Below are 12,404 nucleotides of genomic sequence, written 5' to 3'. Positions count from 1 at the left end.
CATTTCCACAGGCACAGCCCTTTTAGACAACACAAAACCAAAGATAAACACGAGATAGACCGGATGACTCTCACCGTGGTAAGGAGACTGAAAACTCCATTTTTTTTTAGTATCTGTTTATTTTAAGAGAGAGTACGCGTGTGAGCAGGGGAGGGGTGGGCAGGGGGAGAGAGAATCCCAAGAAGGCTCCATGCTGGCATTGTGGAGCATGATGAGGGGCTCAAAGTCAAAAACCATGAGATCATGAAATCCAGAGTCAGACACCTAACTGACTGAGCCACCCAAGCGCCCCTAAAGACTCCATCCTTAGTCACATGACAGTGTTCACGTTTCAGTTCGTTGGAACCGGTGTAGAAACTTGCCTTCTTAAAACAAATGAGCAGAGACACAATTCATAGAGGAATTCCTGACTGGAGATTTAGTGGAAATAGATGCCAAGGCAGAAATCAAGGTTTGTCCCCCATCAGTAAGAGAAAGATACAGGAAATCAAGAAGTAAAGTGAAGAGATCAAAGAAAAGGAAAAATTGGTGAGTGTAGAAAAGGGAAGAGACCTTCTTGTCTCCTGACCTGGTCCCCCGGCCTGTTGATTGTCATTGAAAATGACTAGTAATTGGGGGGCGCCTGGCTGGCCCAGTCGGTGGAGCCTGCGACTCGTGATCTTGGAGTCGTGAGTTCAAGCCCCATGTTGGGCATAGAGATTACTTGGGTGGGGGCGGGGGGAAGAAAGTGATTAGTAAGTTTCCCATTTCTTTGGAGTAGATATTAATTCGTGGTGACTCTTCAGCTTTTAACACTCTTCATCCAAGAAATGGCCTTTAGGGCTGGTTGGGTGTCGGGGCCCTGGTTTCAGGAGAGCGTCTTCCAAATCATGTTCTTTTCTCTCCCCCAGAACGTCGAGCTCCCGGAGGCCTTCTCCCCTGAACTTCGGGCCCTCCTAGAAGGCCTGCTCCAGAGAGACGCTAGTAAGCGGCTTGGCTGCCGTGGAGGCGGGTAGGCCCTTTTTTTCACTCTTCAGTGTCAGTATCATCACACAGAATACCTAACGGCGATTTTCAGTATGTCACAGATCATTCCTAGCCCCCAAAAGCGTCCCATTTCAATCTAAGCGGGAGGGAAAAACCACAGGAGAAATACACATGCTGTCTTTAGTGTTTTATAATTAATGAATTGAAGGAGTCACTAACTTTTGAACTTTAAAAGTCGATCACGTGGGTGGTGGAAATGAATCCTGATGTCTCGCAGTTCATCTGGTGACGTTTTCCTAATTACGTTTGCAACGACGGCAGCTCAGGACCCCGATCTGGCCGCCACCCGTTTTTGCTCACGCGTAGCTGGCCGGCTGCTGTCTTGAACTCGCTTTCCAGCTGCTGTCCCTCCACTGGGTGAAAAGTACAGTAATACCTGGAAAGCTGACAGAGAAGGAAATGCCGACTTCCAACAATCCAGTCTCTCCCCACCCCCGGGCTGGCTCTTCTTCCCATTTCATAGGAAGCAGCTTCTAGAATGAGCAACAAGGGTAGTGAGAGGTACATGAGTAAGTCACGGGGGTGGAAGGCACAGCACAGAATACAGTCGATGGGACGGTAATAGTGACAGTCTGGTGACAGGTGGTAGCTGCAGCATAGCGAGTAGACTTGTATCATTCCGTGTGCACCTAAACTAATGTAACACCGTGTGTCGGCTGGCTGTACTTCAACTTAAAAAAAGTTTGGAACAAAAAAGAAACAACTTTTAACCATGCGTGGTATGAGTGTATGTCCCATACGTACGCATACGTGTATTTTAGAGTAGCTTGTATGTGCGTATACATTTTATACTGTATATTACACGTATATCGTGTAGGTAGCTGCGTAACGTGCTCATGTGTGTACTTTTTTTTTCAAGTTTATTTATTCTGAGAGAGTGCGCACATGAGTGGGGAAGGGACAGAGAGAGGGAGAGAGAGAGCATCCCGAGCAGGCTCCACACTATCAGCGCAGAGCCCGATAACCGGAAGATCGTGACCTGAGCCGAGATCTAGAGTCAGATCAGCTTGACCAGCTGAGCCACCCAGGTGCCCCTGCACACTTCCGTCTTTATTAATTTGAGAGATTATCCATGCCTGCTGATACAGATGAAGATTTAGCTCTGTCAGTACTATCTCTATAGCCTTCCCTGTCCACCACCCCTCAGAAGAATTGAAACTCTATGTTTGTTTAACCCGTGCAGTTTTTTTTTTAATTTTTTTTTAACGTTTATTTATTTTTGAGACAGAGAGAGAGCATGAACAGGGGAGGGGCAGAGAGAGAGGGAGACACAGAATCTGAAACGGGCTCCAGGCTCTGAGCTGTCAGCACAGAGCCCGATGCGGGGCTCAAACTCACGGACTGTGAGATCATGACCTGAGCCGAAGTCGGACGTTTAACCGACCGAGCCACCCAGGCGCCCCAACCCGTGTGGTTTTAAATGCTATGCTTACCCACTTGTGCCTTGTTCCACCAACTACAAACAGGGTCTTGAGTCCCTACTTTAGAAAATGAGGGTCTTGGCATCCCTGTCTTGCACTGTCCTCTTCTGTCCCACTGACTGCTTTCTGTCTCCATTCACTTTTATTTTCACCCGGTCAGGCTGATCCAGTTTGCACAAGCCTAGCCTGGAGTGGCCCTCACTTTCGTTTGTGCTCTATATGAGATCTCCATATATATGTGTGGGCTTTTATTTCCGACTGAATTTTTTTCGGGAAGGGCTCAAACTCACTAGCTTTGGTGACAGCCGACTGCTCGGTTTCTGCAACTCAGCACCCTCTGTTCTGACCTTCTCTCTTGTTGCCCTCCTGGTTTGAATCTGCTATTTGCTTGATCCCATGCCTTCTGGGGGGTCCCCATCCCAACCCTCCCCCCGATTAGCTAGAGAGTGTTCTCAAGGAACTCCTTCAGAGAGGGGGTGCGAGAGGTAAATGCTCCGTGTTCCTACACATCCAGAATGCCTTCCTGCTGTCCTCCAACTTGACTGGTATTTTGGCCGGCTGTAGAATTCTAGATCGATACTAATTTCCCCCCAGATCTTTGGAGATACTGCTTTATTGTGTGAAATAAAGCTGGTCATGGAACTCCATTATCACTCATCACGTCCAGCACCGAGACTCCCGTGGACTGTGCAGGCTGGTGTTATTCTGCTTGGGGAATACTGTTACTTTATTTATTTGACATTCACGCTCTTCCATTTCCTTGGTTAGCTCGCAGAATTCCTTCTAGGTGACTGTGGGAGTTTCTAGAAGGGTCATCAATGCCGCTGACCCTGTGTATTACCTGTATCTTTGCTTTGATTCTGTTCTGTTTTCTGATGGCTTAAATTTCCAATTCCTCTTCTGATTGCTCTTTAAAATCTTTAGCAGGCTTAATTTCTTTCAAATAGAACCTTTCAGCGGTTTCCCCCACTGTAATAGAATAAACACCTAGCTCTAGGTGTTTTGGGATTAGATACAGAGAAAGAAAGTATGGGGTGTGTGTGTGTGTGTATGTGTGTGTGTGTGTGTGTGTGTGTGTGCATGCACGCGTGTGCTAAGTGTTCCATATACAGAGTTCAGCCTGTGTCTCCAGCCTGTGGCTCACCATCCCCCCTTCCCCACCCCCTCCACACCCCCCTCCATACACACTGTGTTGAGCCTGGAGCTCAGTACCTCTGCCTCCCAGGCGATAGCTTTGCCATTTCTTGCCAACAGTCCCGGCTCCTACGTCCACGCCCGTCCTGTCTGCTGACGGTTCCCCGATGCACTTTGTGGTGCATGTATGTCTCCGTGTTCCTCTTCCATCATTTTAGCGATTATTGGGAAGGAACAAAGCAAAATGCAAAGGGACGCCCTTTGACTTGGATGTCATTCATTCAGTGAACACTTCCTGAACGCTCCCCTGAGTGCCAGCCACTGTCCTGAGCGCTGGGGCTCAGGCCGTGCACAAGGTAGACACAACCCAGCCTTCCTGGGGCTTATATTGGGTGGGGGTGAAAGACACTGTGGAAACGATCGAATAAATAGGATGATCCCAGACTGTGAGAAGAGCATGAGTGAGATCAATAAGTCAGTGCTGTCGCTGAGACCTCAGCCTTGGGAGGAGGGCGGGGAGGAAGGATCCCCACCGGAACTTTGGACAAATTGCCTTATTGTGCACAATAAGGCTGGTCATGGAGCTCCGTTATCATTCATTATGTCCGCCACTGAGAGTCCCATGGAATCAAGCTTCCCCGATGCACAAAAGCAAGGAGGCTGGGAAGCCAGGAGAGGGAGGTCAAGAGCCAGTCAGAGAGGCGGGGGGCTCAGGCAGGTCCTGCACACCGCATCCCCGAACTTTTGCTGTGAGTACAACAAGAAAGCCTCCGGAGAGTCTCGGGCAGGGGCGTGGGGAGATTGTTTGAATGAAAAGGTGATTTGGGGACTGCAGGGTAGAGTTGGGGTTGCAGGCTGCGTGGCCCGAGTGCCAGCTGGGGCAGGGGGCAGTTAGAGCCATTCAGGGAGCGGGGCGGGGGCCGGATGGTGGCAGTTGGGGCATTTAGCATCCCCTCCATGATCAAAGACCCCACCGCCCCCACTGGGAATCGATTGTCTTGAGGATCAGAGGCAGTAAGAAGCACCTCACCCAGGACTTGGTGAGGGCTGGGCTATGGAGTTGGGGGGAGGTGGGGCATCGAGGGTGATCCGGCTCATTGGCCTGAGACAACAAGTTGTGAGAGGAAGTCGGTTCTACCGACCTTTCGCCCCATCGAGTGGTCATGCGAAGTAGGCACCGGGTGGGTGGGCGTCCCGGTGTGCAGGACAAGGTCAGAGCTGAGGACACAGATTGGAGAGCTGTCTGCAAGTTCGGGGCGCTTAAAGGCCCTAGCAGGGTGAGGTCACTCAAGGAGTGAGAGCAGAGGAAGGGGACCGAGAGCCAGCCCTGGGGACTCTGCCAAGGGACAGGGCTGAGGGGCACCCCGGGCAGAGCTGGGGCGAGAGCCCCCGGTGGGGCACAGGGGCCATGTGTATGTTTCCCCCACATAGGCTTTCCTCATGGGATACGGCCCCTTTTCTTCTGCATAGACTGAGCTTTAACGGTGATCTCTGGGCAAGCCTGTTTCTTCAGTTTATGAGGAGGTTTGGCGTGCACTATGTTCCTAGATGTCTAGTTTGCTTCTAAATTAGTATCTGGTGCCTCATATGCCTGCCGTTTGATCTAAGATGCCTCATAGACATTTGCTGTAAACCTCCTCAGTGTGAAGATCTCTAATGTTAATTCTTACTTGAATCGGTTCTCATGATGACAGAATCCCATGTATTTGTACATCCGTGACAACTCCTAGGTTCTCTTAAACTGAAATGCACATCCTCAGTCAATTACCATATGGGATAAGCTGCCCTGGCCTCCGCATCCAGTATTTCTAAACATCCCGTGTTTCCTGTGTTGCTTTGAAAGAAGCCTATTTTCCTTGCTTACTTAAAGAACTGAAATAGTCATTCCCCCGTGTTCTCGCACTAGGAGACAGTTTTTTGCAAAATATTCCTTAGGTTTGCAAAGGCACGCTCACCACTGATGTGTTTCTTCCACAGGGCACAGGAAGTAAAGGAACACGGCTTTTTCAAAGGCATCGACTGGCAGCATGTCTACTTACAGAAGGTATTCTGTCTGGGACCCCACGCTGGGCACCGCCACCCCCATGCTCCCCACTTCCTGGGTCCATCCCCCAGGGTCCCGCCCCAGCCTCCCATGGCCGCCAGGTCATTCTCGCTGCCATCCAGCCGACTCCCTCAGGGCCCGCTTCTCCCCTGGTTTCCCTAGTTTCAACGTTGTGAAAATATCTGCAGTATAAATTAACAGATGCTGAACTGCAGTTGTTATCTGATGAATTCAAATGTCCAAATAACTGAGACGCTTTCAGCTTTCGCTCGTCTTTTTGACTTCCTGTCTCGATCTGTGATTGTGTCTTCACATAGCACCTATCGAGGGACGACGAGAAAAGTTGGTCGCAAATTTACACCTGCTTTCTAGCCCAGCACCACTCAACTTTTAAGGATCATTGTGACTGGATGTCAGCATAACTCCCTCCCCTTAATTTGGAGATATTTTTATATTCCCATTGGTTCAGGAAACCACCCCCAAATTAAGGTGTTGTTTTTTTTTTAAATGTTTATCAGCTTCGGATTCGTTTTTGCATGATCTCAAACAGTCCAACCGTGGAGGGCTGACGCTCTGTTAGGCCCGCCTGATGTGAGTGAAGGAGTGAGCTCTGGTGTAGCTGGCATTGGCCTCCGGACGTCTGTGGGTGTGGAGCCCTGCTCCTGGCCCCCAGCGAGCGGAATGTGGTGCCGCGTTGTCTGAGAGATCATGTTTTCCCAAAGTTCAGCTGGCGGCATGTGCAGTCTTGAGACTTCATTGTATTCAGCGATGCTTTAAGACCTTGGACATGAATCTCCCCCCGCCCCCACCCCCCTTCAGTTTCTCTAAAACCTGGGGTCTTCTCTTAGGGCTGTTCCACGCAAAGCTCCTCTGTGACATATGTGTTGTGACGGGAATGAGCTCGGCTGGAGTGTCCACAGAATTCAGCCTATTGGTATCCTGCACCACGTTCTCGCTATAGCACGATAACGTGGGTCGAACAGGCCGTCAGGTGATCTGATAACTGAAACCTTCCTGTTTGGATCTTCCAGTACCCTCCACCCTTGATTCCTCCCCGGGGAGAAGTCAATGCTGCCGACGCCTTTGACATTGGCTCATTTGATGAAGACGACACCAAAGGCATCAAGGTACACTTGTGACGTTCGCCTGCAGGTGCTTTGAAGGGTGGGGAGATAGATTTTCGTCGGCAGTCAGACGGGTGGCTGTCTTCGTATCGGCTGGCTCTGGGATGTTACCAGTGAACGTCCACACATTTGAAGGATGTAGCCTTCAAGGAGCTAAATCAGAAACTATGAAAGCTCTCCCCTGGCTAATTGTTTTGTTCGATAAACTGCACGATGGTCAGTCTCTTACAGATTTGGAGATACTTGCAGTTGAACTAGAACTCGCACATACGTGAAGCAGAGAAAAACAACTGTGTGATAGCAAACACACTTTGCCTGGCGCTGGAGAGCCAGCCATCTTAATCCTTTTAAGTATTCAGATCTCCCCGCGTCAGGATGAAAAGAGCAAACAGCCTGAGCCGTTTTGCATTTGTCAATCAAAAGTGGAATAATCACTGTGGTGGTTTTTTTTTTTACATAATCCTCTGCATTTTTCAAACTTTTGTTCATATCATTATGCCTCTCAGTAGACAAGGCATAATTACAGATGGTGAGTCATGGGAGAAAATCATCCTTTTCAGGGTGCTAAGTCAGAGCATATCACCACATGTCAGCTCATGTCTGCCCCCACCTCCCCAGCTTCCCCCAGGACCTCCCCATCTCAGCTCAGCTGCCTCATTATACCCTGGTTGTGTAAGCTCCCCCCTCACTTTTCCTACCAAGCAGCTCCCCCCACCCCCCGCCCCCCGTAGCAGGCCTCAGCCCTGCAAGCGCACGCACCTGTGAGGAGCTGTAGCTAGGGACACGCAGAACTGGAGCCAGTGGGGCACGGGGACAGAAGTGGCAGATAAGTGGCTGGAGGATGATGGGAAGATTGCTGGGGAGAGGAGGAAACCGGAGACCAAGGGCACTGGGAGCAAGGAGTGGCAGCCGGTTGGAACCGGCTGTGTCGGGAAGGAGGGGCGGTCAGGACCAGCTTCCCGGGAAGGGGAGCTTGGGCGAAGGGGAAGCCGAGAGGGCCCAGGCCACTTCTGTGGTCTGGTGCGGTGGCTGCCCTGGGGGACCGCGGTGGAACCAGTGCCCAGACGCGTGCCCCACCAGGCGGCGTCTGCAGCCTGGACGGACGTTCGAGTCAGAGGCTTAAGTACCGCTTCACGGCCAGGCTTGGGGCAACAGGGTCCTTTAAAAGGATTACTGCCGTCACAATAGAGTTTTGTCACCATCACGTGTACTACCGTCCGCGAAAGAGTGCCAAAAATAAGACGGCTATGATGTGGCAGCCCAGAGACATTTTTGGGGTTAAAAAGGGATCCTCATACTTTACGTTTTGTAAACCATAATCGAGGCTCTGGAGTCCCGCAGACCGGGCTCACATCTGCACTTACCAGCTGAGTGACTTTGGGCCATTCAGGCAACTTCCCGCGCCTCGGTTTTGTCCCCTGTGACTGGTTTGGACGTCCGGGTTTCCCTGAGGTAGCCTCTCCAAGCCTCCCGACAGGTAGTCTGTGCCTAAACTAGGAGCTCCGATCAGTGTGGTTTTCGTGCTTCGTGGCCAAGAGCTGAGGATGATGTCGCTCGGGATGAGCAGGGGCGTGTGGCCAGTTGACCTCCCACGCACAGATAGGATACTTCTGAATCTGTTGCCTTGCTAAGGATGTTAAATCGTACCTGTCTTGATTTCTTAAAATAATAAGCTTCTTGATTGCGACCAAGATCTCTACAAGAACTTCCCCTTGGTGATCTCCGAGCGCTGGCAGCTGGAAGTAGCAGAAACCGTTTATGAAGCAGTAAATGCAGACACAGATAAAATCGAGGCCAGGAAGAGAGCTAAAAATAAGCAGCTTGGACACGAAGAAGGTAAAATAGCCAGCGTGTCTCAAAGTATTTCCAATGCAATGAATTTCTTAAAATTTCTTGTAAAGCTGAGAAAGTATTTGGGTCATAAAGTACTTTCCAGGGGTGGCGGGGGGGGGGGGGGGAGGGGGGTGGGTGCCATAAATAGTTCTATGTGGCTTGGAAAAGTGCAGTATAATATTTCAAAGCCTTTAGTCAACGCATAAATAAAGACGGTCAGCATCATTGTGTCAGTGAGTCCTCTGATCTTGGAGCCTTGAGGGCGAGTTGACAAGTGTCTTCCTTGAAAACTCGTATGGTGTCAGGAGCAGGCCCGGCTTCATGGGTGTGTGACCTGGGCCACCTCAGAGGGCACCCCACTGGGCTGAACACTCTGCGGCCACCGTCTTGGCGTCCTTAATAATTTTTGAGCAAAGGGCCTACGTTTCCGTTTCTCAAAGTATGTGGGTTTGGGTGGGGAACTTGGCACACATATCACTTGTCAAGAGATTATCAGTGGATATAATTACAGTTATTTTACGAACAGCAATAAAGTTACCAAACCGCCTTTTTAAAAAAAATTTTTTTTTTTTTACTGTTTACTTTTTATTTTTGAGACAGAGACAGAGCATGAACAGGGGAGGGGCAGAGAGAGAGAGGGAGACACAGACTCTGAAGCGGGCTCCAGGCTCTGAGCTGTCGGCACAGAGCCCGACACGGGGCTCGAACCCACGAACTGTGAGATCATGACCTGAGCCGAAGTCGGACGCTTAACTGAGCCACCCCGGCGCCCCACCAAAGTGCCTTTTTATTTACAATATTTGAGTGCCCGATGGGGGATATCCAGAGTTGCATGCATGACACCAAGTATCAAACCAATCAGCCGTTCTTAATTCAGCGAACGTGGGCGCTCTTGCTTTTCCGCGGACTTTATGAATTTTGGATGTCTGAATCTGTTGTGGTTGATGGGGATGACATCATTTCGCTTTAGCTCCGGACAAAGACTGTCTCTGAGGCTGACATTATATGACAGGAACGACTGGACGCAATTTCATTCTGTTCTCAGTTGCTTGAAGGGGGGCATCTTGATCCAGGCTCATTCGTCCCGTTGAGAGTTTGCCAGTAGCATCCACCACCTGCTCAGAAAAGCATGCCCGAGCCTGGATGAATCCCTCCTCACGTAAAAGCCACCTGAGTACATGCCACGGGAGCAGTAGAGCCCCGTAACTGTGCTCCCCTCCGTCCTCCAGGGAGGCAGGCTTCATCTCTAAGCTGCTCCTTAGCACCTGCGTCCATTGACATCACTCTGGACTCTTTGCTGTAGCAAATTAAAAAAAAAAATTTTTTTTAACGTTTATATATATTTTAAGAGACGGAGAGACAGAGTGTGAGTGGGGAAGGGGCAGAGAGAGAGAGGGAGATACAGAATCCGAAACAGGTTCCAGGCTCCGAGCTGTCAGCACAGAGCCCGATGTGGGGCTCGAACCCACCAGCCGTGAGATCCTGACCTGAGCCGAAGTCGGACGCTTAACCGACTGAGCCACCCAGGCGCCCCTGCTGTAGCAAATTTTACACGGCAGGTAACATCCATGGTAATTTGCTCCTGGGAGGGCCATGATGTCACTAGGATCTTGACAGAGTGGACCCAGACAAAGTGGACCTAAATGACCTTGCCCAAGTGTCTCGTTGTAGTGAGAGCTGCAATCAGAGCATCTAGCAGATTAGCGAATTTACCCTCATATACAAGTGATTGATGTGGGCATCGCTGGATCTTGGTTGAAGATCTCCAGAGTCACTGTACAGAGCAGTACAGTCTAGGCTTAGGTCTCTGAAGTCGACCCGTGAGGCTTCCACCATCGATATACTTTCGCAGTGCAAACAATTTTCCATTAAAATGACAACTCCAGGGAGCCCACCCGATCCCCTCATCCCCTCCCTCCTTGGTTCTTTTCCCTCCTGCGTGCGGCGCTATGTGGGTATTACTTACCTGTTCATCCTCGGGGTCTCCTGTGAGGACCATAGCTCCCTGAGGCCAGGAGTTCTGTCTCCTGTGGCACCCAGCGTGCCCAGAACAGGCGTTCCCTTCGTAGCTGTGGAAGGAATAGGAAAAAGAGAGAGTGAACTTTAGCCCAGTCACGAAAGCCTTTAAAGAGTCAAAGGCAGCCACTTAAAATGAACCTTTAAACAAAGAGCGAAAGACAGTATTTCATTCTAACAGTGCGATCAGGACTCAGCATGAGTGTGAGTTGGTCTGTCTGCATAACCATGTACTTGGGGCATAAATACAACCTTAAGGAGTAAGCAGTTTTGATCCTCATGTTACCTCGGCTGCTTGGTAAGTTCCTTATTATTATTCACAGGATTGAAGGGAGAACCCCAGGCCCACGGAAAGGCAGAGGTACTTTGGGCAGCGCTCGAATCGAACTCCTCTGTACTCTCCCATTCTTGCTGTCACGCGTAACGAAAGAATAGTTTGGGAACAAACCTCTGTCCTCTCTGAGCAGTCAGGGAACATCACAGACGAATCCGAATATTGAGGAACAGCCACTTACGACGTCAGCAGAGAGCCAAAGAGACCTGTCCTTGCGATCCCGAGATAATGGTTTACAGGACATGTTTCCACTCATAGAAACTTGACTTTTCCAAAGAGTGTGTGATTCTTCTGTTGTTGTTGTTTCTGAGAATAACATGGACGATCTGTTTCGGAGCCCATTTAATTTGTGGCTATTTTATATTCCTCAGATTACGCTCTGGGAAAAGACTGCATCATGCATGGCTACATGCTAAAACTGGGGAACCCGTTCCTGACTCAGTGGCAGCGTCGCTATTTTTACCTCTTTCCAAACAGACTTGAATGGAGAGGAGAGGGAGAGTCCCGGGTGAGTCTGAAGTGCCGTCACCAGCACGTGCTTCCAGCGTCCCGAGTGCCATATGGCTCTCATGTCGCAGGGAATACGCCGCGAAGCTCCGCGTAATTGTTTTAACCTGCCCACGTGAGATTTTGGTGTTCAGACTTTAGCTTTTAACCCTCGAGTCAAGGGAGGATTTTGTAACATCTGAAAATAGAATGTGAGAGGTCAAAACAGCCAGGTTTGAAGAAGGGCTAGAGAGCAGTCAGGTAGGTCAAAAAAGAGGGGGGAAGAAAGAATCTCGGACCTTGGAGTCAGACGGAGGCACTTAAATCCAGAGCTCAGAGAAGAAGTTCCAGCGCCCATGACACAGCCCAACAGTTGTGGGTCTGCCTGTACCCAGTCTCCCCTTCACGGGGCCTCCCCTCGTCAGGCCCAAATGCAGCCAGCCAGGATGCTGGGCGCAGAGGTGAGGTCGCCCAGCCACGCTTCCTCCGGTGTCCATTTTGTTGGAAAATTCTAAGTGACTTCCATTCCGTAAGCAGGAAGATACCCTCGGGTCGTTTCGAGGGCTCATGTTTGTGAACAAGGTAGAAAGAAATTTCTGATCCCCACTGTCCCTTTAAGCAAGGCAGGCAGCATTTATTAAGCGCCTACTGTGTGAGGAGCGGAGGGCTTGTCCGGAGCTGGCAGCCCAGGCGTAAGGGACACTTCTGCTCTCGGGGAGGGAGTGGCTCAACTTCTGGGGCCAAGGAAGCAGGACAGGGGTCCCATGTATAGTCGATGTGTTGTATGTGTCCGAACACTGCCCATCAGTTGTCCAGTGGTGAGAAGTACAGAAAAGAGTGACCTCTAATCTTGTTTGTTGGACTTTTTTAAATCCCTGTGGGTAAAGTGGCTGCTGAATTATGAGTGATTGCTGTCGAACATCACATCCCGTTCAAATGCACAAGACCTTCTCACCATTACCAGTGCCAGGGGGCTGTCTTCCAAA

At 50.2% G+C, this 12,404-nt stretch overlaps 1 protein-coding gene across 3 annotated transcripts in view; it reads left to right on the top strand.

Moving 5' to 3' along the window:
- GRK3 (G protein-coupled receptor kinase 3) overlaps positions 1-12,404 on the top strand; it is a 126,331-nt gene that overhangs the window by 109,644 nt on the left and 4,283 nt on the right. For 2 of the 3 annotated variants that reach the window (XM_043558071.1, XM_043558074.1), the window contains 6 exons: positions 12-78; positions 891-991; positions 5,559-5,625; positions 6,657-6,752; positions 8,423-8,585; positions 11,304-11,440. In XM_043558071.1, coding sequence (XP_043414006.1) covers positions 12-78; positions 891-991; positions 5,559-5,625; positions 6,657-6,752; positions 8,423-8,585; positions 11,304-11,440 — 631 coding nt within the window. Of the gene's footprint in view, positions 1-11; positions 79-890; positions 992-5,558; positions 5,626-6,656; positions 6,753-8,422; positions 8,586-10,921; positions 11,184-11,303; positions 11,441-12,404 lie in introns of those variants that run through there. The other variant, XM_043558073.1, reaches the window with a different exon arrangement.

The sequence above is a fragment of the Prionailurus bengalensis genome, chromosome D3, assembly GCF_016509475.1.
Source record: "Prionailurus bengalensis isolate Pbe53 chromosome D3, Fcat_Pben_1.1_paternal_pri, whole genome shotgun sequence".
Lineage (NCBI taxonomy): Eukaryota > Metazoa > Chordata > Mammalia > Carnivora > Felidae > Prionailurus > Prionailurus bengalensis.
The sequence above is the reverse complement of the archived record's forward strand: the minus strand, read 5'-3'. Positions and strand labels throughout refer to the sequence as shown.